Here is a 24435-nt window from a genome sequence, read left to right on the forward strand (position 1 = left end):
TCAAACAGGTATCACGCGGGGCACAGAAAACTACGTTTGAAATGCAATGGTACAGTTGGAGCGGCGCTGGTTAGCATGAACAAAAAAAAAGGCAGATAAAGAGCATGGGGAACACGTACTGCTGAGACAAACAGAGCACACATATCCGATGTCAACGTTATGCCGGTGACAGAAACAGGCGGCACGGAAATCAACATCATCGAGCGTGGGAAACATGAGCGAGCCTTCAATAGAGCGAGAAGGCAAGAACGTCGTCATTAACACCTGCAACAACCCTTGCAGGTTCGGTACATGGAAGTAGCGACCGCCTGTCAAGTGGCACGCTTGGCGCAGAAATACAGTTTCGTCCCCCAACAGCTTACATACATCGACTTGAATGCCTTGTTTCTGAGCGCTAAAGATGCAGTTCATCATAGGCACATACTGCGCACTTACATCTGGCGTAGCACTCAAAACTAGGATTCTCTGGAGAAATGACGTGTTTCTCCCGCGTCTTGTGCGAGCGCCTAGAGCGCCCGAATGCGGGTCTGTTGTGGTCGATTCGCTCAGCACAGTTGAGAGTCGGTGCATGTGACACAGCGCAAGCGCTAGTGCACGCACCATGCCAACAGGTCCTCGTGCGCCATCGCGGGCATCATCAAAGAGGGCACGCATACCATGGAACACGGCGTCATCCATTTGCTTGAAAGGTAAGCAAGCACTTACGTGGGTATCTTGTGGTGTGCGCCGCGAATGCGTGTCAGGGTGGACGTGAGGACTGGACGAATACAGGAGGCGTGCTGTGCCCGTTGCTGCTCCATAAACTACCAGGCCATTGCCATGTTGCATGGCAGTATAAGCATTAAGAAAGACCAATACAGATAAAATAGTATCTTTTAGAGTAGAGAATGCCACATCTGCCTGTTGTGAAGGTGTGCTAGAGGGTTCACTTTCCTTAGCCGTCTCTGAGACGTGTTGCCAGGCATATGCATTTAAATCCAGGATCACGACGAGAAAGTCGGGCGTCGCTCGGTCGACGGGTCCTTGCTCGTGTGTGGACATTGGCATCCCCCCCCTGGCCATGTGATCGAACGATGGACCATCACCCCTAGTGCTTCTACTCATCAACACAGCTGAGCAGGCCGAACAAATACGCGCTTTCAGTCAAGGATCAATAGGAAATGGAGATTGCCAATTGGCAACTGCAATTTGCTGGAGAGACTCATTTCGACCCGGCCTGAGTTGATTAGACTACGAGTGTGTCCCTGAATGGCACGTGGCCTCACTCATTTGAAATGAAAAATTCGCATGGATGCTGTCATGTGACAGCGGGGGGTTTGCTTCATCGCCACAGTGGCGGACCCCGTGAGTGCGTGACACTAGCGTATTTACTCGCGTGGCTTCTGTTTGCAGGTGGAGAGTGCGAAGTTGGTTCTATTTTAAGAAACAGACGGATCTTGGAAGATATCGTGGCACTCGTCCCAATTGGCCACAGGCTAACGTTACTACTATTTTTTTGTCTACAGCATTTTTACACGCACTGCAGCAGACCCCCCGGCTATCTGTAATGCGGTGAATTAAAATCCATTCGTGTGAAGGATGCAGGGGAATGTGCCAAAATTGCGCTAATTCGTGAATTTCTTATCGCTGACTCATTCATATGCAGGAAAAGGCGACCATGCGGGAAAACCTATGTGAAAAACGTTGGGGAAATACCTAGCCAGGGCGCTACTCAGCCCAAGAAGCCGGTGGAGCCCAACGAGTGCGGTTCAGAGTAATAACCAATTGTCCGCTGGCAAACGAAACACTTTTCCTGAGGAAGGATTTTGCGAAGTACATTTCGTAAAAACGCGTTTACAGTGATCTAACCAGGTCGGTCGATAGTGACTTCTTCCGTGTGCGTGTGTGTAAAGTCTTCTTCAGATTCACACATGCACCACCTCAACGTCACCGAGCCTAGGCTTTTAACGATACATTGAATTCGATCTTAGGTTCCGTCTGGGGTTGTGTGAATCAGGTCAAGCGCCCTTGATCAGTGAAGATCCATCATCTATTTTCCAGGTCCCTGTCGCTGCGTCGTCCTCGCGCCTATCGTTTGTATTTGTGAAGGTTGCAGGGCACACGCGTTGGCCTGACCTATATTCAAGCAGACGAGTAGAGCGAAAAAGTGAATCCGTTCTACGCTTTCGTTTATGGAACTCGGGAAACCAGCAGCCCCCATCGGCCAATCGAGCGACTCTGCGCGCCCCTGTTGCTCTAGTCGCTTCCATACTGCAGATGATGTGCACGCGTGCATGACAGATTCTAACAAAACATCTGCTCATACTCTGCACTTTGATTCGGCAGACATCCGCCCATCTCTTCAGCGAAGCAGCAGTACGCCTACGTCCAGTGGTCCTGCTCTCCGCTCGACATACCGATCCAGACTCTCCCTTTGCAATCAAATGCACCACCAGTATATCCAGACGGACCACGCGTCTCCTTCGGATTTACGGCATAGTCCTAGGGCGCACTCATTTCAGCTCGAATCCAATTCTTCGCTGTCTCACGGACGGAACCGACGCATCTACGGCGCACCGCAGACGCTGTCTTCTTCGCGGCCGATCAAGCGTCCATCTCATCTGCAGCGAGAAAAACTTGTCCGTGCCGCGGACGATTGGGCCTTTTGTCCGTCAGACAGCTTACCAAGTCTCCCAGCCTCCCCAAGCCGGGTGCGTGCAGAGCATCATGCCAAAGATGTGAGCCATCGGCCTGAAATCTTGCCCCATGGACCTTTCAAAGGCTCGTTTCCAGGCACACATGTGTCAAACCATATTGCACCACAGTCGCCCTCGTTCTTGATCCAACGCTTCAATTTCAAGCTTGATTCGACTCCTCCCATGCAACCTAGTATTTTCTCATTTCAGGGTGACACTACACAACCACACACCACTAGCTCTCTTGCTTCTGTTGATTCTGATTGTCCCAGGCAAGTCCAAGCACTGTCGCCGAGTAGGATACCTCCAACAATGCGTCCCTTGTCACCTTTCACCATGGACCAGCCGTGTCATCCCGGCCGCATGTCACACCACAGTGATGGGCCTCTGTTGCCCGTTCAAAATACGGACTGTGATGCGTGTGTGCAGTGCTATCAACCTCAAAATAATAGCCCATGTACACTAGAGCATGGCGCGCCTATCGCTCCGTTCCGTGTGGGTGATCGAATAGGGCCTGGACTTGTCCATGACAATGAAATTGTCCGCAAGGCACAGGCGAATGCTGGTGTTGATGGCAGGGAGCTCTCTGAATTCACAAAACCACTGGAAATCGTCAAGCTATTAGGACACGGGAGCTATGCTGTTGTGTATCTCGTTCGTGAAGTGATTTCAAGTTACGACACTTCAACTTTGTTCCCTTTGCCTTGTGTACCGTCAGTCACTTCGTCTGGTTCGTCGCCCTCACTTCCAACTAATTTAGACAAAGCAATGACAACAGCAGCAAATGCTCACCAAGCACAACATGTCGATACTGCTGCATTAGATTCGTGTATTGATGCCTATGCATCTGTCCAGTCATATGTTGCGCCTCCATCCAATCAGGCTAACGATTCACCGAAGGAGTATGCGCTGAAGTGCCTATCGAAAAGGAATCTGACACCGGATCAGCTGTCTTTTCAACGCCTTGAGGCCATGATTCATCGGTCAATCCCATCGAATCCGAACATTGTAACACTGTACAACGTATACGAGACAGACAACTGGCTATTTCTTGTGCTTGAATATTGTCCGGGAAAAGACCTTTACTTTTGGTTGCAAGAGGCGAATGACTCGATCGGTAAGCCTGGTTGGTGCCACAATTCCTCCCCTAGCTCGTCTTTTCAACCATCGCCAAATGGAGATGCAAGAATGTCTCCATCGAGTCGGCGGGATGCAACTCGTTCAGCGTGGCTACTAATGTCGCGATCCCCGAACTCGCTTCTGTCGAAGTCGCGGCTCCAGCTTATCAGCACCATGTTTGGGCAGATGTGTGACGCCGTACAATTCTGCCATGATCACGGCGTTAGTCACCGCGACATTAAGCCAGAAAACTTTATCATCCAAGACTGTTCACAACAAGGCATTAACGACGATCGCGTCGTCGTGAAACTAACCGACTTTGGTCTAGCTACGGTGAACGAGCGATCAAGTGAATTCAACTGTGGTTCTAAGCCCTACATGGCGTTTGAGTGCCGACACGATTTAACGTCGACGTATGATCCAAAGCAAGCGGACACATGGTCGTTGGGAATTGTGTTGTTGAATCTGATTTTCTTACGCAGCCCATTCAAGGAACCATCTGTTCAACACTGCGCATCATTCTCCGCATTTTGCTTGAAGCCCGTGACATTTTTGATGCAAGCCTTTGACGGGCTCACGGAAGAAGTGGCCCATTTCCTCTGCGATCATGTCTTTTGTGATGTTACGCACGGTCAGCGTAGGCGGATTGCACCTGGCGCTCTCGGCAATTGGGCCGCCGGCCTTCCTTATATGTTAGGCGTCCATCATACAACGTCGCAAGGTGCGCATCACAAGATCGATGCACGCACGAACAATACATCTCTATTGAGTGTATCAGAACAAAATATTGGCTCTCTTTCCTCCCTGGGATCGAAGGCAGCGCATGGAATGTCGTGATGAGAACAATCTTAGATTGTTGCGATCAACAGCCGGATTTCTTCATAAACTCCAAAGAGTCTGTTGTCGCGCTGCGATCCTTGTCAGTGGGCGGCTCTTGTTACCGCGGATATATGGATTCACCATAGTGGATGCGCACAGCATACTTCACGATTTTTTTTTCATTTGACCTGGAGTTGCACTTTTCTTGTCGCGTCCAGCTAATGTAACCTTTCTTTGACAACTGCACTGGTTTGTTGGTGTCTAGAAAAAAAAGAAACCATTTCATGACTCCCTAATGTTCTGCTTTGGTTTTACCGATTGAGCTGTCGAGGTGCTGATGCTCGTGGTCGTTGTTTTATAGAATGTGTAATTTTTGAAAGTTTTTGTATAATTTGCAACTTTCAATTCATTAATAAATTCATAATTTACTGGCGCGGCGCAATCTCTACGACTTAGTTATGAGAAAATTGTGTACACTTGATTCCTGGTCGATATCGCCTGATTTTTACATGTTTTGTAAAGGAGCCTTTTAGGCAGGAATTTTATTCAACTAAATCTAACGTTGTTGATCCAAGTGTAACGCCAAATACGTTCCTGCCCTTCATCCACCCGATTTGGGAGTCGCCATGTCGCACGGTCAGTCTCAGCAAGTATGGGACACTGCCATGACGGGAAATGAAACCATCCCGCAGCACACGTTGAATACTGCTACAGCTCAAGAGGGATTCACGGCTGTGCAAGTGGCATTCGCTGTGCTGACAGTGATTGTAAGCCTACTAGCACTCGAACAAATGGTATACCGTATGAAGAAAGGCGGCCTTCCTGGCTCAAAATGGACCATCCCTATTATTGGAAAGTTTAAAGACTCGCTGAACCCGACGCTGGAAAAATACCAGGAAAGCTGGAATAGTGGTGCTTTGAGTGTCGCGAGCGTGTTTAACATATTTATCGTCATTGCGTCGTCCACGGACTACACGCGGAAAATTTTAAACAGTCCCACTTATGCGGAACCTTGTCTTGTCGCTTCGGCAAAGAAGGTACTCTGCCATGACAACTGGGTATTCTTGAATGGCAAGACACACGTCGACTATCGAAAAGGTCTGAATACGCTGTTTACGAGCCGCGCGCTTAGCATCTATCTGAATATTCAAGAAAACATTTACAAGAAACACTTCGCTAAATGGGTAGCCTTGGGTAGCAAGGACGCCGAGGCTTTCATGCTTCCGCTGCGAAATTTGAATTTGGAGACTTCTCTCCGCGTGTTCTGCGGCAACTACATTTCAGACGAGGGTGCACAGCAAATTTCAGATGAGTACTGGCTCATTACCATGGCTTTGGAGCTTGTCAACTTCCCATTTGCTTTCCCGGGAACCAAGGTATACCGTGCTATCCAAGCGCGTAAGAATGCGATGAAGTGGTTTGAACACACTGCTGCAGAAAGCAAGAAGCGCATGGCTCTGGGTGAGGAAGTGACATGCCTAACAGACGCGTGGGTTAAAGCCATGCTGGATGCGCGTGAGGATCGTCAAAATGATGATCTTGGTGCTGAGCAGCGCCGTATTCTTGTACGCGACTTTTCTGACCGTGAGATTGGTATGGTATTGCTTAGCTTCTTGTTCGCCTCTCAAGATGCTATGTCCAGTGGCTTGACATACCTATTCCAGCACCTTGCCGACCATCCAGATGTGCTCCGTAAAGTCCGTGAGGAACAGTATGCCATTCGCAATAACGACATTGACGCTCCACTCACCATTGACATGATCGAAAAGATGACTTATACTCGTGCGGTCGTGAAGGAGAGCCTTCGTCTGAAACCGCCTGTTATAATGGTGCCATACATGGCCCGTCAACCCTTCCCTATCAGTGAGACGTACACCGCACCCAAAGGCAGCATGGTCATTCCAAGCTTTTGGAACAGTTTGCACGACCCGACGGCATATCCGTCACCTGATGAATTCCGTCCTGAGCGCTGGCTGGAGGGTGCTGAGTCCCCAGCTGCGAAGCATCCCAAGAACTACTTGGTGTTTGGTAGTGGACCACATAACTGCATTGGTAAGGAATACGCCATGCAGCACCTTATTGCTGTAATGGGCGATGCATCTGTTCTGCTCAACTGGGAGCATAAACGCACTGAATTGAGTGAAAAGGTGATGGTGATTGCTACGATATATCCTAAGGACGGCGCTTACCTCAAATTTACCCAACGTCCTGCTCCTCCGATGGATGCCCCCGCTGCTGTTGCGGCGGCTATGTAGGAGATATTGCCTACTGTAATGCGTGCCAGACAATCACCTATCGTTTTTGTTTCTTTTTAGTGGCTTTGTAGCGGACAAGAATGTTTTTTCGTGCACGGACGACTTTGTATTTCTGAATGAATGAATAGTTTTCTGGGCGGCTCTCCGGCTTTCAAGCTCGTGTGCACTTTACGTACAGGTTCGAAATTTCCTAGCCAACTGAACGTTATGACGGACAAGGGGTATTTTCAAACACAGGTTGGGGGTCTGGCAAATGCTTAACCCTCCCTCAATTCCTGCGCGTGCCGTACAATCGGCCATGTGCTTGAGCACACACCATCAGTGCATGTATATGCAGCAATGACACACGCCCTTGCGGCTGTGCCGTGCATGCACGTGGCAAATTCACAATCCTGCATAAGACATGCAGACAGTGGCCGCTTAGTTGGATGTTAATGTAGCTTGCAAGGCTCGTGCATGTGTCGTTCATTCATGCGTGGCGCGTAGGGTGTCGAGGACACGGCTTGAATTCTATCATCTGTCTACCAACCGACTATCTCATCCTACGACACTTTACGGCGCGCTTTTGGTGCGTTCGGTTCCCAACGACCTTAAGTGCTTTGCTGTTCTAGGTTTCATACGAACGGCATCTGTATTTGTGTGCGGTGTCTAGTGCCATCACTCGGACTCGTCGTTCAGCTCATTGACTGGGTGACTTTGTGGCAAGTGCCCAATTTCTACTGCCATGGATCCCCGAATGCAAGGTGGCGCTGCAACGCAGCCAGTCCACCAGAACCCTTTCTACTCTTCTGGCCCTTCCTCGCCTCAAGGACAGGATCCTGCCATTGATGGGCATGGAAGTCCGTTCAGTCCCAGCTCTCCCAATGGCGGTGGCATGCCCATGAGTCAGTCAGGCTATGCCGCCCAGCTTTCTTCTTTTGCCTACCAAGAAGCTGCTGCATCTGGTGTGCGCCAGCGCGAACCATATCCGGCTTGGACCGTCGACAAGCAGATCCCGCTTTCAAAAGAAGAGATTGAAGATATTTTCATTGACTTGGCAAATAAATTTGGTTTTCAGCGGGACAACATGCGCAACATGTACGATCATCTAATGATTCTGCTAGACTCGCGTGCGAGTCGTATGAGCCCACAACAGGCCCTCCTTACTCTACACGCTGACTATATTGGAGGCGAGCATGCGAATTACCGCAAGTGGTATTTCGCTGCACAGCTCGATTTGGACGATGCGATCGGTAAGATCCAAAACCCTGGGTTGGCCCGAGCTGCGAGTATGGCGCAGCGCTCTGGTGCACCAAAGCGCGGCTCAGCCTTTCTAGGAACCAAGTCGCTTGAGAACGCGCGTGCCCGTTGGCGTGATGCCATGTACCGCATGAGTGACTACGATCGCATTCGCCAGCTGGCCTTGTACCTCATGTGCTGGGGTGAAGGCAGTCAGGTCCGTTTTGTACCCGAATGTCTGTGTTTCATCTTCAAATGTGCGGACGATTACTATCGCTCGCCAGAGTGTCAGAACCGATTGGATCCAGTTCCGGAAGGCCTTTATCTGCATTCCGTGGTGAAGCCACTGTACACATTCCTTCGTGACCAGGTCTTTGAAATCATTGATGGAAAGTTCGTGAAAAAGGAACGCGACCATGATCGGATCATTGGCTATGACGATGTGAACCAACTGTTTTGGTATCCAGAGGGAATTAGTCGGATCAAGCTCACGAATGGCATGCGTCTTGTGGATGTGCCGCCTCAGCAGCGTTACATGAAGTTTGACAAGATCGACTGGCGGAAGGCCTTTTTTAAAACATACCGGGAGTCACGCTCTTTCCTGCATCTTCTTGTGAATTTTAACAGAATTTGGATTTTCCATGTCGCTCTGTATTGGTACTTTATGGCATACAATGCACCCAAGGCCTATGAGCCCCACAGGTCTCCTACCGATGCTCAAATGCTAAGTGCTTCCGCTCTCGGTGGCGCCGTTTCTACATTTTTCATGATTTGCGCTACTGTCGTTGAAGTGATATACATTCCGACTACTTGGAACAATACCAACCACCTCATCGGTCGCCTGATTGTGCTAGGCATTTGCATGGCACTTATGATTGCACCATCCGTCTATATCTTTGGTTTCAACCGAGATAACCATATTGCTTATGCTCTCTCTGTTGCCCAGATGGTAGTGTCGTCTATCTTGACCACCATCTTTGCAATCTTGCCTACGGGATATCTTTTTGGTGACCGTGTCTCTTGGCGAAGACGGAAATACATGGCCAGTCAGACATTTACAGCTTCGTACGCACGGCTACCCTGGACGCGTCGCTTCTTCTCGATTCTTCTTTGGGTTCTCGTGTTTGGATGTAAGCTGACTGAAAGTTACTTCTTCCTTTCACTTTCGTTCAAGGATCCATTCGGTGTCTTGGTGACTATGCGTGTGAAACCATGCCATGACCGGTACTTTGGTACAGTGCTTTGCTCGCTGCAACCAACCTTTGCTCTTTCGGCTATGATGGTAATGGATTTGTGCTTGTTCTTCCTGGATACGTTCCTTTGGTATGTTGTATGGAGCACAGTGTTCAGTCTGGGATGGGCGTTTTATCTTGGCTTGTCTGTCTGGACGCCTTGGTCAGACATTTTCCAGCGTCTGCCTAAGCGTATCTACTCGAAGTTGCTGGCCACGGCTGATATGGAAATCAAGTACAAGCCCAAGGTGCTGGTTTCACAAGTATGGAATGCTATTATCATCTCAATGTACCGTGAGCATTTACTTTCTATTGACCATGTGCAACGTCTCTTGTATCATCAAGCCCCTGCAGAGAATTCCCCTCATAAGCGCACACTTCGCGCGCCACCTTTCTTCTTGAATCAGCTCGAGTCTGGATCCAAACCTGAGTTCTTCCCCAAGGGTTCGGAAGCTGAGCGTAGAATCAGCTTCTTTGCTCAATCATTGATGACATCGATTCCCGAACCTTTACCCGTGGATGCAATGCCGACATTCTCTGTGCTTACGCCTCATTACAGCGAGAAGATCCTTTTGTCTTTGCGAGAAATTATTCGTGAGGAAGATCAAAACACGCGTGTGACACTGCTGGAGTATTTGAAGCAATTGCATCCTGTGGAGTGGGATAACTTCGTAAAGGACACTAAGATATTGGCTGAGGAATCTGGTAATTTTGCTGGTGGAGCACCGTTTGGCTTCGAGGACGAGAAGTCGAATCTGAAGGGCGGTAAGTCAGACGATTTGCCATTTTATTGCATTGGTTTCAAGTCTGCAGCGCCTGAGTATACTCTTCGTACGCGTATTTGGTCGTCCCTACGAGCACAGACGCTGTATCGTACGGTCAGTGGCTTCATGAACTATAATAAAGCCATTAAGTTGCTTTATCGTGTGGAAAATCCTGAGATTGTTCAATTGTTCGGTGGTAACACTGAACGTCTTGAGCGCGAGTTGGAACGCATGAGCCGCCGCAAGTTCAAGTTTGTTATTTCAATGCAGCGCTACTCACGGTTCAACAAAGAGGAAATTGAAAACACGGAATTCCTGCTTCGTGCGTATCCAGACCTTCTAATTGCGTATTTGGATGAAGAGCCCCCATCCAAAGAGGGCGGTGAGTCACGTTGGTTCTCTGCTCTTGTGGACGGACACTGTGAGCCATTGCCAAATGGACGTCGTCGCCCCAAGTTCCGCATCGAGTTGCCCGGTAATCCAATTCTCGGTGATGGAAAGTCCGACAACCAGAACCACGCGATTATTTTCCACCGCGGCGAATTTCTTCAACTGATTGATGCCAACCAGGACAATTACTTGGAAGAGTGCTTGAAGATCCGCAATGTTTTATCTGAGTTTGAGACGATTGACATGCCGACGGAAAACCCCTACGGTCCGGGTTACCATGTCTTTGACGAGGCACCGGTAGCTATCGTTGGTTCCAAGGAATATATTTTCTCAGAAAACATTGGTATTCTCGGTGACGTGGCTGCTGGAAAGGAACAAACTTTCGGCACGCTTGCTGCTCGTGGTATGGCACAAATCGGTGGTAAATTCCATTATGGTCATCCGGACTTTTTGAACTCAGTCTATATGACAACACGAGGTGGTGTGTCTAAGGCGCAAAAGGGTCTCCACCTAAATGAAGATATCTATGCGGGTATGATGGTTTTCCAGCGTGGCGGTCGAATCAAACACTCTGAGTATTACCAGTGCGGTAAAGGGCGTGATCTTGGTTTCGGAACAATTTTGAACTTTATTACCAAGCTGGGCAACGGTATGGGTGAACAAATTTTGTCGCGTGAATACTACTATTTGGGCACTCAACTGCCGGTTGATCGCTTCTTGACATTCTATTACGGACACCCTGGATTCCATATCAACAACATTATGGTGATTTTGGCTGTACAGCTTTTCATGTTTGCGCTCATGTTTATTGGATCTTTGTATTCGACCGTTGACGTTTGTCCAGATACGGATGGAATTCCTTTTGTCCTCGGCTCAGGTCAATGCTACTACCTCAACCCTGTCGTGTACTGGGTCCAGCGGACGGTCATTAGTATTCTTCTTGTGTTCATGATTGCCTTCTTGCCTCTGTTTTTGCAAGAGTTATCGGAGCGTGGTGGCTATCTCTGCGTTTGTCCGTCTCTTGAAGCAGTTTGTGTCGATGAGTCCTCTGTTTGAAATCTTTACCACACAGATATACTCAAATTCGATCATCACTAACTTGACTTTTGGTGGCGCTCGCTATATTGCCACTGGCCGTGGTTTCGCCACGACACGTCTCAGCTTCGCGCTACTGTACTCTCGTTTCGCTGGTCCCTCGATTTACTCTGGTATTCGTTACCTACTCATGCTTTTCTACGCAACTCTTACTGTGTGGATGCCCCACCTCATCTACTTCTGGGTTAGTCTGGTAGCACTCTGTGTTGCGCCGTTCTTATTCAATCCACACCAGTTTGCATTCTCCGACTTCATCATTGACTACCGTGAATTCCTACGCTGGATGGGTCGTGGCAACAGTCGCAGTCATGCTAACTCTTGGATCGGGTACTGCCGGCTTAGCCGCACCCGTATCACAGGTTACAAAAAGAAGCGTTTGGGTCATCCTAGTGAAAAGCTAGTTGCTGATCTTCCGCGTGCAAGCTTGAGGACCATTATTTTTCATGAAATCTTGGCTCCCATCATGTTGGCCGTCATTTTTGCCGTGGCATATGCCTATGTGAAGAGTTTCCCTGCTCCGGGACTCACATTTGAAGATGATCAATTCCAGGGTGGTATTTCTCGTCTTGCTATCATTGTCTTGGTGCCAATTGCATGGAATGCTGTGGTTCTCTTGACACTCTTCTTTGTTTCTCTTTTCTTCGGTCCATCGCTACACAACTGCTGTGCGAAGTTTGGCAGTGTGATAGCTGGTGTTGCACACGCTCTGGCTGTTGCCGGTCTGATTGCCACGCTAGAGTTCTTCTGGTATATTGAATACTGGAACACGGCTAATACGGTACTTGGGATCATTGCGATGATTGCTATCCAGCGAGCCATTTTCAAGGTCCTTACGTCTGTTGTCATTTCACGTGAATTCAAGCATGATGAGACAAACCGTGCATGGTGGACGGGTCGTTGGTATGGGCGTGGTCTTGGTGGTCATGCGTTTAGCCAACCGTTGCGAGAATTTATCGTGAAGATTATTGAGATGAGCATGTTTACGGCCGACTTCATTACAGCCCATTTGCTGATGTTCGCTCTTTCTATTCCTCTTGTTGTGCCGTTCATTGACATGATTCACTCAATTTCTCTGTTTTGGCTCCGCCCATCGAAGCAGATCCATGCACCTATCTATTCCCTTCGCCAGCGTGCACAGCGTCGCTCGATTGTTCTTCGATATTCGATGGTGTTCTTGTTCGCTTGGATTGTATTCCTTGCTTTGATCCTCGTGCCTGTCATTGTTCAGGCAACAGCTTACAGCAATGGGGACAAGAAGGATTTGTGCCACTTCTGTCGCACGTTGTAATAAATTGTGTTTAAAAGAATTTTAAGTCTTGATGAGCTCACGCATCTATAGGTAGATTGTCTCATGAATAGAAAAAAGCGTCTTGCTAAATTATGATACTCTTGTGGAAGAATTCGAGGACTACACGCCAAACAAATCCGTGGATTAGGACGGTCGATCATTAAATGCAACGGTTCGAATAGAGTGTTGTTGGTTTTTACGTTAATATAGATGGGTAGTAAATTCCGAACTGTTAGTACACGTTGTTTCACACCGCACGATCCGCAAACTTGATGTGGCTGAGCAAGCATAAGATCCCTTTGTGTGACCATAACCGTCAAACTACATGGGTGGAGGTGTTACCCCCTCCAGGTATTGAATGCCGTGCTCAATTAGATTGGGGATACAGGTTAGGTGAACTTGCATTCGAAGAAGGTGCGGACTGAGGAAAATTTGGTAGCTGCTGTAGTTGCAACCATTCACTGCATTGATCTTGTGTGGCTGGTGCCAAAGCACAGCATGTTGCCAGCATTTGCTCAAGTTCTGTATATGCCACAGAAACTCCACCGTTTTTTATGTTCGGTTTGGTCCTGACGCATCGCATCCATGTTCGAACGGCATCTTCCAGGACGCGCAAACTTGTGCGCATGGTTCGAAGATCAGTTCTTTCACTTCTGTTCCTGGTAGGAGTAATATAACACTGGCTTTCTTTTCTAGAAGATTTTGGGTCTAAAGGCCAGGCATATAGCGTTGTGGTAGGCCAATGCATTAACGTCACCGTATATTTCGATTGCATGTTTTCTCTCTCTATGCCAATAAGTGCCCACTCCGAGGGGTTGTAATCACGGGATTCTGTAGATGAAGAGCGAGTACGCCGGCTGTGAGATGCTCCGTATTGTGCGGGTGGTAGCAAAATGCCTCTTCCTCTGGGCGAAGGTGGTGCCAGATTATCTAAAGGAACCACAATGGATTCAGAACTTGGACTCCTACTTTTCGATGAAGGTAATGCATATGTATGTCGCGTTCTTTGCTCCATGACGATCCCACCGTGCTTAAAGCCTTCCTATACGTGTTTGAACAGAATTTAGCCCGTAAGGCACAAAAAACGGAAACTCCGTGCGCAGTTGCATGACTGCGCAAGGGCGGTGCAGACGGTTGGGTTTATATTTGAAATCCACCCAAACCATCAGTGGTAACTGGGCCGTTAGTTCAGTTGGTAGAATGCGTCTCTCCTACTGCTTTCGAGGAGACTCAAGATGAGGTCCTGGGTTCGAGCCCCAGGCGGCCCTTCCATTTTGGAATCATCATCCAGAGATGCCGAAGACTCTTCGATCCATGAGAGTTTCTCTAACGATTTACTTCTTTGTACCCATTTGCGTGTGTCAATCCTTACAAAGAACTTCGCACACGTCAAAGCTACACATTTTTTGTTTACTCTCACACTAAGGCGAGAGAAGTCTAAGCAAATCGCTATATTAAAAAAAAAAGCAAGATTAAATTATCGTTATAGGTCATAGCATCGTGATTCGCATGCTGAAAGTGGCTTAACGTAGGAGGCTGAATGTAGAAAAAAACTACGCGCTAATTCCTCACGTAAGCTGAAAAGATTCGGTAGCCTCACATGGCAAGTCGTAGGCAAAATTTCAAGATTTGGAAGCGATGTGCACGCGACTGTTAATATTGATGTTATTATAGCGGTTGCTCCGACATAGCATTGTAAGGGTTCTGCGTAGTTTAGTGGTTATGACGGGGCCTTGTCATTAGCATGCGGCCCAGACCCGGGTTCAATTCCCGGCGCGGAAGCTTTTTGTCATTTTCTCATTCATTACTAAATGAACTAAATAGTACTAGGGAAGCCTTGTGATCAGGTTCTGCGTAGTTTAGTGGTTATGACGGGGCCTTGTCATTAGCATGCGGCCCAGACCCGGGTTCAATTCCCGGCGCGGAAGCGCTTTTATTTTGTTTCTATTTCCGAAAATCATGAGAAGAGTGGAAATAATCTCAACTGTTGCACAATGAACTATCAAGGCATGCCAGATTTAGGTGCTCATTATTTTTGAAGTGCATTATGTTTGAGCTCAATTTCAATTCCGACGAGTGTATGGGCTATTTATGGCGAGGAAGAAATCCAATGTGAAAGTGACCTATGCTCGAGTCGAACGCTTTTTCCCCCGACTTCGGTTCGACGTCGATGCCCAGTCACCACCCCTTGAAGTTTCATTCGGTATACTCGGGGTACGACCACTGATTGATGCCTCAGTGTTGTCAACCGCTTCATCTTGTGAATTTTCATCAGTTACATCGGGGACACCAGTTTGATTACGTTTTTTACCCATGTTTGCTCGATAGTCTTGATTTTCGCGTTTAAGAGCCCAGCGCCTTAACATATCCCACACATGCTTTCTGTCGCGCCGCACTTCTGCAAGCATCATGCGGACTTCACCAAGTCGCTCCATATACTCACAACTGTCAGCGTAAAGTTCGTTAAGACACTTCAAACTTGCATAAACAATATCACGCTGCTCTTCTGGTGATATAACGTATGAAGATGCAGATACAGAGCTGTTTTCAGGGACAGAAGGATCTTGCACAGTGGTTGGGACTGTGAGGCCCTCTTTCGTAACAAAAAGGTTGTTGATGTGTGCGAGTGGGGGGATGCAGTCCATTGGATCCGACAGTATATTCTCGGGTTTGTGAATGTTCTGGGGCACAGGTCCCTCTCTCCCAGTCATACGTTCCATAACACCAAAACAACGGCCTAGCGCACAGCTCATGACGTGCTCATTCTCGAGAAGGTTAAGTGCCGTGCGATTTAATGCTGTCAGATGAGGGTTTCGAAAAATTTGTTTCAGTAGCTTACTTTCCAATAAGCCTCGGGCGCTCAGCACAGGTACGAGTAATGGAACGGCCATTGTTGACGCTTGAAGCGCATTGTAGCCTCCGTCTTCATCATCACTGTCATTTAGGAGCTCGTTTTGTTGCTCGGGGTTCCATGCACACATTCTCACACGTTTTGACAAAGGCTGACGGATACTACTGCCACCACTTCTTTGGCGCATGCGCTTATTGTTGCTACTGCTGGAAACCCGTGTACGCCAAATTCCTCCCATTCCACCCGGTGCCGAGGCTTCTGCTTCTAACAAAGCCTCAACACTGGCATGTTGCAGAGCATCAACTCTGCGTTCCTCACGTTCGCGAAGCTCATTCTCATAGCGTCTCTCAGTCCAGGCTCCTAGTTTGCCTCGGTATACCCAACGCATTCCATCTTGAGTGCGCAGCTTCTGGCCTCTGTTAGTGTAGTCAGAGGGACCAGGCTCGCTAAGATCGAGCCAGTCATCTGCAGTTTCATTTTCTAAGTGGTAATGCAATTGGTCATTCTCGGGTAGGGAGCTAGAGTTTGTCAGTATGTCAAAATTTGTGTACATACAGCCAAAGCAAACGTTCCATCTCTTGCTGCTGTATCAAAGACGCATGCATTTCTGATTCGCCTAATGAGACAGGTGCCGTGGGGATGACACGGTGGTGTGTGTCATAGACCGCAGGTGCGGACACATTGTGCAAACTGGTTTGTACAGATTCATTTGAAATAGGTTCTGTTGCTTCTTCAGTGAATGCATGCTCACGCAAGGCGACTACATCAGGAGGGTGAACACCATACCGCCCGTCCTCCAGCCTTGGCTCTTTCACGTGAGCAATGTCATTGGCACGATGACCCGGCGGATACCAATGCGCCGGTGGTGTTGCCATCGGTACTTCCGTGATACTAGTTGAAGCTTCAGGAACACAACCCCGCATGGAAGCACGCTCGTACTCAGTCACTTGTCTTGCGCGTAATGGTGCCTCTTCGTTCATGCTTGTGGTGACACTACGAATCTTTGCGTTGCGGCGCGCTGCGTCCAGGTGCATTATCTGACTGAGATCGGGGCGCACACTGACAAAGTGAGACTCGCTGACGTAATGCGTTGAATACTTGTGTTTGAACTCTGTCACTTACGAAATATTTGCAGACCATGTGGCGACAGCATCATCGAGTCACGTGATATTATGTGAGAAAGCTAACTATACTGCTGGCATGCACGGCATGTATGTGATTGGTGCAGGCCGCAGCCCGGTGGCCAAGTTTGCAAGGCAGCTGCAAGTGCAAGTGAGTCTCTGCACCGGTGGCCCGCATCGCATCCTCTCTACATACAGATTCTCCTCTCGCTGGAAGAAAGGCTACGCGCGAACAATACGTACATTTTGAGTGTTCGGAGCCGCGCACCCCACAATAAATTGCATACGTCTAGAATCCAGCACATCCGTCTTGTTCCTTGCTTTGGCAGTGTTTCATTCGTGTTATTGACAGGACTGGCGTGAAAATGTCCACAGCTAGCCCATCGGTGCCTACTACTTCGGCGACCCAATATGGCGCGTCGTCTGTGCACACTGCACAGCCTCAAGCGAATCACGGAGGCACTCCGTCTATGCATAGCCATGCGGGCACAACTTTGACGGCCTCTGATCCTCATGTTGGCCATGGGCCTGGCACCGCGGGTCTGTATCAAGACAGTGTAGGCCAAGGTCCTCATCACATCGCTGGCTCGTTCGCAGGCACGCAGTTAACGCCTATGACTTCACCATATGGCACAGCTGCGTATGGAACCGCACAGCATCCTATGTACAGCACATCATATACGGGACACCCATATGCGCCTTATCCAAACTACTTTGGTCATATTTCTCATTATGGGGCCCATCCTCCGCATTATGCTAGTGCTGGATCCAGCCCTGCGTATCACACGCCAATCATGAGCAGCATGATACCTCACAGTGCCTATAACCCACATGCAGCAGGTCATATGCCCTCGCATCATGCTCCAACCACGGCTGTACCAATTCCCATGGCTAGTTCATCCGCTGGCACGGCGACGCCTGCTGGACCGAGCATGGCGTCGAATGCTATGATGCCTACTTCCACTTATGGCTCAGCATCTCAATACAGTGCACCCGTTCCGTGGACTGGCCGGCATCGTGTAACGACCACGTTGTGGGAAGATGAAGGCACGCTCTGTTTCCAGGTGGATGTCAAAGGAGTTTGTGTAGCACGTCGTCACGACAATAACATGGTGAATGGCACTAAGCTATTGAATGTTTGTGGCATGTCTCGTGGAAAGCGCGACGGCATTCTAAAGAATGAGAAGGAGCGTATCGTTGTCAAGGTTGGAGCGATGCATCTCAAGGGGGTGTGGATTGCGTTTAGCCGTGGCAAGCAACTGGCAGAGCAACATGGAATTGCCGATATCTTGTATCCACTCTTTGAACCGAACATCCAGTCTTTTTTATATCATCCAGACAATTATCCTCGCACAGCCGCTGTTATGGCTGCGGCACAAGAGCGCCAAGCTCATCGTCATTATGGCATGGCGGGCGGGACGAGCGCCCCCGTCAAAGATGTTAACGGCAATGATATAAGTGCGAATATTCCCTTGCATTCTGGCTTGCCACATGGTCATTGGTCTGGCTCGCAGCTGGCGCATGATACATCTGCGGCTAGTCCTGCTGGGACTGATGCATCGATGCAGTATCCTTATGCGCAACATCATCCTCATTACCACCACCAAGCACAAGCGATACCTCCTCAGGCTCACACTTCAGCGTCTCAAGCGCAGACTTCTACGTCTGGATCGGCCGCAGCGCCGCCTGGCAACGTGTTCAGCCCACCTAACCCGGCCTATTCTGCCCAGGCAATGCAGCCAGCTGTCCGCCCAGCCCCAACGAACATGATGATGGACCGCCGGCTTGATCAACCCTCAGACGCATGTGGCATTCAACCACCTGGTTTATCGGGCGCAATACAAGCACCCGGTAATGCAGCCAATACACGCCGCATGCCGAGCCTGAAGCGGTCCGCAAGTGAACATGGCGCCCAGCTGGGTGACGTATCCCATCATGATGAGTTTGACCAGTGCGCAGGCAGTGCAGCGGCTCCCAGCAGTGTTGTGTCTGGGAACGGTCCTCGACCTTCCACTGACTCTTTCGCCACGAATGCGCTAGCAACGCCCAACTTTTCACTTGACGACATGAAATTGGAAAAGCGTCAGAAAATTGAGTCGCCATCGGTTCAACCATCTTCGCTGGACATGGTATACCCGGGAGAATCGCGTGCATCTGAACCTGATTCACGCCCACAAGTTCAAGAAGAATAAGACAAAAAGCATGCAGTACTTCACTTAGTTTACAAAGTAACAAGTGATATGAGCAACTGCACAAAAAAAGATATTTGCGGGGAGTCGTAATTGGGTGATCTGCGATGACCCTAAACAAAATCTAAATAAATCAGAGATTCTAGAGAGACGTGGACTTGAACATTATCGATGGTGATGCATATCTGATGCTATGTATGAATAATTTTGTTTGCATATGTATCATAATCTGATGTCTTGTTGAAAACCTCGAGTGCGACGAAACTGCCCGCCCAACCTAAGCGCATGTCATTTCGATTGTTCAATCCCTCATATGATCTGATAGATGTATTTCTGCAATCATATTAAGATCCATGTTCCTTTGAACTTGTATCTTACGCGCCCGCGCATTTTTGACCCTATAGTGTTGCGAATAATTGGTGGCCTAGTTCTTCCTTTCGCGCAATCCGCGTTGGAGGGGAAGGGGGAGGATGGGCGTCATTATACTTGAGTTTACATCAATGTGCACCTATAGAAACCACGAATGTGATTATATAAGCGCATTTACGTTAAACCATCTGCAAGGGAGCACTCAACTGTCAGCTCCATGCGCATTGGGACGTATGTCGGCTGCGACACAGAAATTAGGGCGACGCGGTCGTGACAGATGGCTCCCTCGTGTCAGCGAACCTAGTGTCTTGGGGACGGCTCACCAGTGAATGATGAAATCCTCATTGTCTGAGTGGGATCGTCCCAATCTCGCTGGCGTCGGCGTTAGTCGTTTTCACCAGACTTTCCCGCAGCATCGTCAGTTCGGCCCCCTTTTTCAAGGCCCGAACAGTGTGTTGTGCATGCAGCGAACTCCGCAACCTGAATTCGTCGTTGCGACTGGCGTCGAGAATCAGCTAGCTGCCACACAGTCCCGATTAAGCTGCGGTCGTTTCCCCCATTTCGCGCAAGCGTCTCGTCAAGCGCGTGTCTTTACACCCACATCCATTTTACCTGCTCACTCTCTTACACAGGCGTCACATCATGGACCGGTTTTTAAATCGATGCATGCCGACATGCCGAGCAAATCTTGTCAAACAACAGGTCATTTCCGCGTCAAGAAACAGCCGCCATTGCCGCCATTGCCGCACTCTGATCCGACACCTGATCATGTTTCTCCAATATCGCAAGCGTATCCCGTGACACCGCTCCATTCAAAAAAGAGCAGCTTCCTAAGACAAGATGTAACAATCAATGACGTAACCACGACTTCGCAGTACAGTCCGGCATCACAGGTGAGTCTTTCCTCGAATGGAACGAACTCAGAGAACACATCTATGCCAATGACACCTGGGTATCCGGGCTCTTTCGATGACAAAAGGAAATCAACGTTTTCGACCACATCACAAGATTCGCTGATCAGAACTTCGAAGGTGTCCAAAAGCAGAGATCTCGAACTAAAACGCATTTACAGGCAGTCAGGACTGGATGCACTTGACATGGCCTTTTGGACTGGCGATGGATTTTACAGCGATGACGATGACGATGTCAATAGTGGCGAATACACTGACCGGTTAGCTACTATCTCGCGCCCAACTATACATCTGCCTAACTTGTCGGACCAGAATATGGACGATGGGCGCAACATGAAAAATGTGTTCGCCCCTATGCTGGACAAGCCGCTTCCTCCATCGACAACAGAAGCCAGTTACAAACACGATGAACATATCGAAGAAGCTTTTATTGATGAATATCTGCACTTATTCGATTCAGAGCCGGAAGAAAGCTGTGACGTGGCTAGTCTTGCTGTCACTAGTGAACGATCACATTATGAAGATGACGAAATGCTTCGAGCGTCCAAGCGCAAATCGCATTTGCTATCCATCTATTCGCGGAAAAGTGGCTCCTACGAAAAACGTCGGCTTTCGCCGCTGCACCAAGCACCCAACGAAGACCGGTTATGCTCCCGTTGTGACCAAGCAGTGCTTGGTCCTGCGATGCGCAGCTCAAATGGCGCTTTCTCTGGACTATACCATCCCGACTGTATTCGCTGCGCGTCCTGTCATCAAAAGCTCCCAGACTCAGATATCTTCGTCTACAAAGACGAAGTGTATTGTCGCCAACACTATCATCTGCAAAGTGGTTCGATATGTAAGGGATGTGGCCGAGGTATCACTGGCGTGTATCGCAAAACAAGTGGAAATGCTGTTTTTCACCCCTCATGTTTGGTCTGTGCATTTTCAAGTCATTTGGGTCGTTGTGGAGTATTGCTGGACGATTACTATCTCATCGACCATCGCATGTATTGTGAAGGTCATGCGCGCAGCATTATAAAGGACCATGGTGTGCGTCGACTTTTTTGAACCAAAACGGTTTTTTCTTCAAATTCACTGTCATACTCTGTGCACTTGTTATTTTTACCATTCATTCATAGAACTACGCTAATTTACTTCCACGTTCTTTCTAGAAATGTATTCAAAACCATTTGCGGGTATGAGTTTATCTATTAATTTTGTTCGTTGTCATTTCTAGGTTCTTAATTTTCTAACACAACGTTTGGCGGAGTAGTGATGCTATATTTCGGTCACCTCTTGAAATAGATGGAGTGGAGTGTTGGAAGTGTGGAGGAGATTACAATACACGATTGCACGCGCTGATTGTCCGTGGCCCGAACCAATGTGATTGTGGAAGTGACTTTAGAGTCGGATTTCATGGTCCCTCGTGATCTGGTGGAAGAATCAGTCGCAACGGCTTCGTCAAATCCTATGTCCGAGCCCTGGGAGGCTTTTCTGCGAAATGACAACATGTTTGGAAGTTCAGCGGCTCCATCGGACCTCTTCGAACAAATGCAGCTCCCTCAGCAATCCACCCGAGACAATCTGATCCCTTTGTACGACTATGATGACATGCAAGAAACGAGGACAAAACTATCAGAGGATACCGTCGAGTCAATTCTGGCATCGAATGAAAGTTTAAAAAATACGATGTATGGCATTTCTGAGCCAATGATTGATCTAACACCGACAACGAGTGTTTCCGATATGTCCTTATTTGGTTTGTCTGCTTTGCCACTTGCGCCAACTACAGACAGCATCTCTCAGGATTTCCTAGTGTCGTCACCCTCCAGCTCGAGTGGGACGTATCCTTATGAACTCTTCAATATACCCTCGCCGCTTCCGGGAACTGTATATCCTCGTTCTCCTACTATCAACCATGCTATGAGTGATGAAGACTCACCTAGAAATACTTTTGGCATTATGAATAGTGCTCCTTTTGATTTGCACAGCTTAATATCGGACACAGTTCCTATCACGCAAATGGAACTGGGCCTTTCAAAGGCTGATGTACACTCGGATACCCAGCACTTGTCCTCGCTTCCATGTCTGTTGCCATTTTCGACATCATCTCAGACCGGCGCGTCATCATCTGGACAGCCTGATTGTCAAGAAATAAAACCTTTATACGTGGCAGCAGATTCAAATTTTGCCGCTCCGCAATGTATGAATAACATTGGAGCGGTTGTATCGCCGGTTGTCAGCAAACAAACTGCAGCTGAAACGAGTCTCGGAACTGTATCCAGAGCCCTGGCTTCTGTTCCTAAGAACTCCTCAACATCTATGTCCGTTACTGCGTTCCCTGATTTAGGTTTGCTCAAGCTTCCAAAAGCGCAAAAATTGTATGAATGCCCTACTTGCTGTAAGGTATTTGTCCGTGCGTACAACCGGAAGAAGCACATGGAGACGCACGAAGCTCTGGAAAATCGATTGCGTCCTTTCATATGCTCATATGCTGGTTGTGGTAAGTCGTTCTCACGAAAACATGACATGAACCGGCATTACATGGGCGTCCATTTTGGTATACGGAAGACGCCCACGGACTCAGCGCAAAATAAGCGCAGCAATAATACAATCTTAGATGTGAAGCCCACGATTGCGTCTTAACTGTACATAGAGCAAAATGCATGTGTCTGCTCTTGTAACAGATATACCCATATATTATCTTTCATTTGCTAGAAATCAATGCTACTGTCGCTTTGAGCGTCCCATTCGTCTTGATCCGGATATTCATTACCATAATAATCTTCGTTATTACTGTCTTCATCTTCCATATCGCCATCTCCCGAATCGATCTCCTCAAGTAAGAGGTCATCTTCCGTGAGGCCTTGAGCTCCAATCGGTACCGCTACCATAGACATGTGCCCATGTTTGTCCATGGTAGTGCGCATATGCATGGGGAAAAACGATGCATCATGAATCCAGTCCATGTCATGGTCATCATCTGGGGTATGTAGGTGCTCAAACCCTGGTGCGGACGTTGTGGATTCTGTGCCATATCCCTTCGGTCTCAATGGGACAGGGGAAAATTTATCGAAAGGTCGTGAACCACTGGACGCACGCTCTACTGTGGGAACACGGCATTCAGCTTTGATTGATGAAGGTCCACGTCTAGCCTCACTCTTGAGGGCCTCGGGATAGTAAATATCATACACATATTCATTCGTGCGTTCCGAAAATGGAGTCTCTTCCTGTAACGTAAGAGATACATCATTGACTTTATAAGCGCATCACCATGAAGTCACGTACACTTCAAGTAATCTTTGAGAAGGTCTGAAAACTTGCTCATATTCTCATTTGAATCTGGACTTTCTTTTCGAGGACGCTGCAATGGTACACCTTCATTTTCATTTTCTTCTTCTGTCTCGGACCCGTCTTGATTGTGTTTACGCTTCCATTTCATTCGACGGTTGGTGCTATCCCATTCTGCCTCAATCACGCGAGTCTCGTGGACTTCCCTCGGAAGCTCGGTTGATCTGACTGTTTCTTTTCTTCGAAAAAAGCCTGTTCACTGTTAATTGAGCCATTGAAAATGTAAAAAAAAAGAAAAGGAATTGGACATACCCTGATTTTGTGAGGTCTCTTCATACTGTGTTTCTCTTCGTTTGACTTGCTGCCAAGGTGCATTGAGCTGGAACATGAACGCATCCACTGGGTCTTCTGTTCTTTTTCTCTTAACACGAAGCACTGCAGTTATATTACTTCCCAGCTTCATCTCGGCAATGCTATTTCTCTTCGAATGCATAACTCGCCCTGCTAGAGATGGGCTGCAAGGCCCGAGCTTTTCAACAAAATTGCGTGTACAACAAAATTTGCTTCGTGTGGCGCGTCCCTGACAAATATTACATAATCTGAGACCGACACTTAGCCACGAGTGTTGTGTGTTGTTCCGCGAGTTCACAGGCCGCTAGTTTTGGCCATCTCCGCTCAAAGCACAAGGTACAAGGGGACGTGTTTATTAGGAGAGTGCAATGAGTATGGTTGCTAATTCTGATATATACGCGAGTATACAGGAGCACCTAGAACGCGGTCGCTTAAATTCAACGGCCAATCACGGACCAGTCAGTGTGCTTCCGCCGACGACATACACGAAAAACACGCACGATCAACTTGTGACA

At 48.3% G+C, this 24435-nt stretch overlaps 9 protein-coding genes across 9 annotated transcripts; 7 read left to right on the forward strand and 2 right to left on the reverse strand.

The window, feature by feature from the left end:
- On the reverse strand, window positions 1–1062 carry MGL_0308 (uncharacterized protein; the record flags this gene model as incomplete). The annotated part of the gene is made up of 3 exons (XM_001732481.1): window positions 1–30; window positions 120–224; window positions 367–1062. The coding sequence occupies 3 exons, from the start codon at window positions 1060–1062 to the stop codon at window positions 1–3; spliced, it is 831 nt and encodes a 276-aa protein (XP_001732533.1).
- A 1109-nt stretch (window positions 1063–2171) lies between these two features.
- Window positions 2172–4631, forward strand: MGL_0309 (uncharacterized protein; the record flags this gene model as incomplete). The annotated part of the gene is made up of 1 exon (XM_001732482.1): window positions 2172–4631. One exon carries the CDS (start codon window positions 2172–2174, stop codon window positions 4629–4631), a length of 2460 nt encoding a protein of 819 aa, XP_001732534.1.
- Window positions 4632–5239: 608 nt separating this feature from the next.
- Window positions 5240–6868, forward strand: MGL_0310 (uncharacterized protein; the record flags this gene model as incomplete). The annotated part of the gene is made up of 1 exon (XM_001732483.1): window positions 5240–6868. One exon carries the CDS (start codon window positions 5240–5242, stop codon window positions 6866–6868), a length of 1629 nt encoding a protein of 542 aa, XP_001732535.1.
- Window positions 6869–7592: 724 nt separating this feature from the next.
- Window positions 7593–11528, forward strand: MGL_0311 (uncharacterized protein; the record flags this gene model as incomplete). The annotated part of the gene is made up of 1 exon (XM_001732484.1): window positions 7593–11528. The coding sequence occupies one exon, from the start codon at window positions 7593–7595 to the stop codon at window positions 11526–11528; it is 3936 nt and encodes a 1311-aa protein (XP_001732536.1).
- A 199-nt stretch (window positions 11529–11727) lies between these two features.
- On the forward strand, window positions 11728–12855 carry MGL_0312 (uncharacterized protein; the record flags this gene model as incomplete). Its single annotated transcript, XM_001732485.1, has 1 exon — window positions 11728–12855. One exon carries the CDS (start codon window positions 11728–11730, stop codon window positions 12853–12855), a length of 1128 nt encoding a protein of 375 aa, XP_001732537.1.
- A 4337-nt stretch (window positions 12856–17192) lies between these two features.
- On the forward strand, window positions 17193–19019 carry MGL_0313 (uncharacterized protein; the record flags this gene model as incomplete). The annotated part of the gene is made up of 1 exon (XM_001732486.1): window positions 17193–19019. One exon carries the CDS (start codon window positions 17193–17195, stop codon window positions 19017–19019), a length of 1827 nt encoding a protein of 608 aa, XP_001732538.1.
- Window positions 19020–19717: 698 nt separating this feature from the next.
- Window positions 19718–21346, forward strand: MGL_0314 (uncharacterized protein; the record flags this gene model as incomplete). The annotated part of the gene is made up of 1 exon (XM_001732487.1): window positions 19718–21346. One exon carries the CDS (start codon window positions 19718–19720, stop codon window positions 21344–21346), a length of 1629 nt encoding a protein of 542 aa, XP_001732539.1.
- Window positions 21347–21694: 348 nt separating this feature from the next.
- Window positions 21695–22924, forward strand: MGL_0315 (uncharacterized protein; the record flags this gene model as incomplete). The annotated part of the gene is made up of 1 exon (XM_001732488.1): window positions 21695–22924. The coding sequence occupies one exon, from the start codon at window positions 21695–21697 to the stop codon at window positions 22922–22924; it is 1230 nt and encodes a 409-aa protein (XP_001732540.1).
- A 68-nt stretch (window positions 22925–22992) lies between these two features.
- Window positions 22993–23247, reverse strand: MGL_0316 (uncharacterized protein; the record flags this gene model as incomplete). The annotated part of the gene is made up of 1 exon (XM_001732489.1): window positions 22993–23247. One exon carries the CDS (start codon window positions 23245–23247, stop codon window positions 22993–22995), a length of 255 nt encoding a protein of 84 aa, XP_001732541.1.
- Window positions 23248–24435: the final 1188 nt, after the last annotated feature.

Source organism: Malassezia globosa, assembly GCF_000181695.2.
Source record: "Malassezia globosa CBS 7966 chromosome Unknown mgl_sf_1.1, whole genome shotgun sequence".
In the NCBI taxonomy this organism is placed as follows: Eukaryota; Fungi; Basidiomycota; class Malasseziomycetes; order Malasseziales; family Malasseziaceae; genus Malassezia; species Malassezia globosa.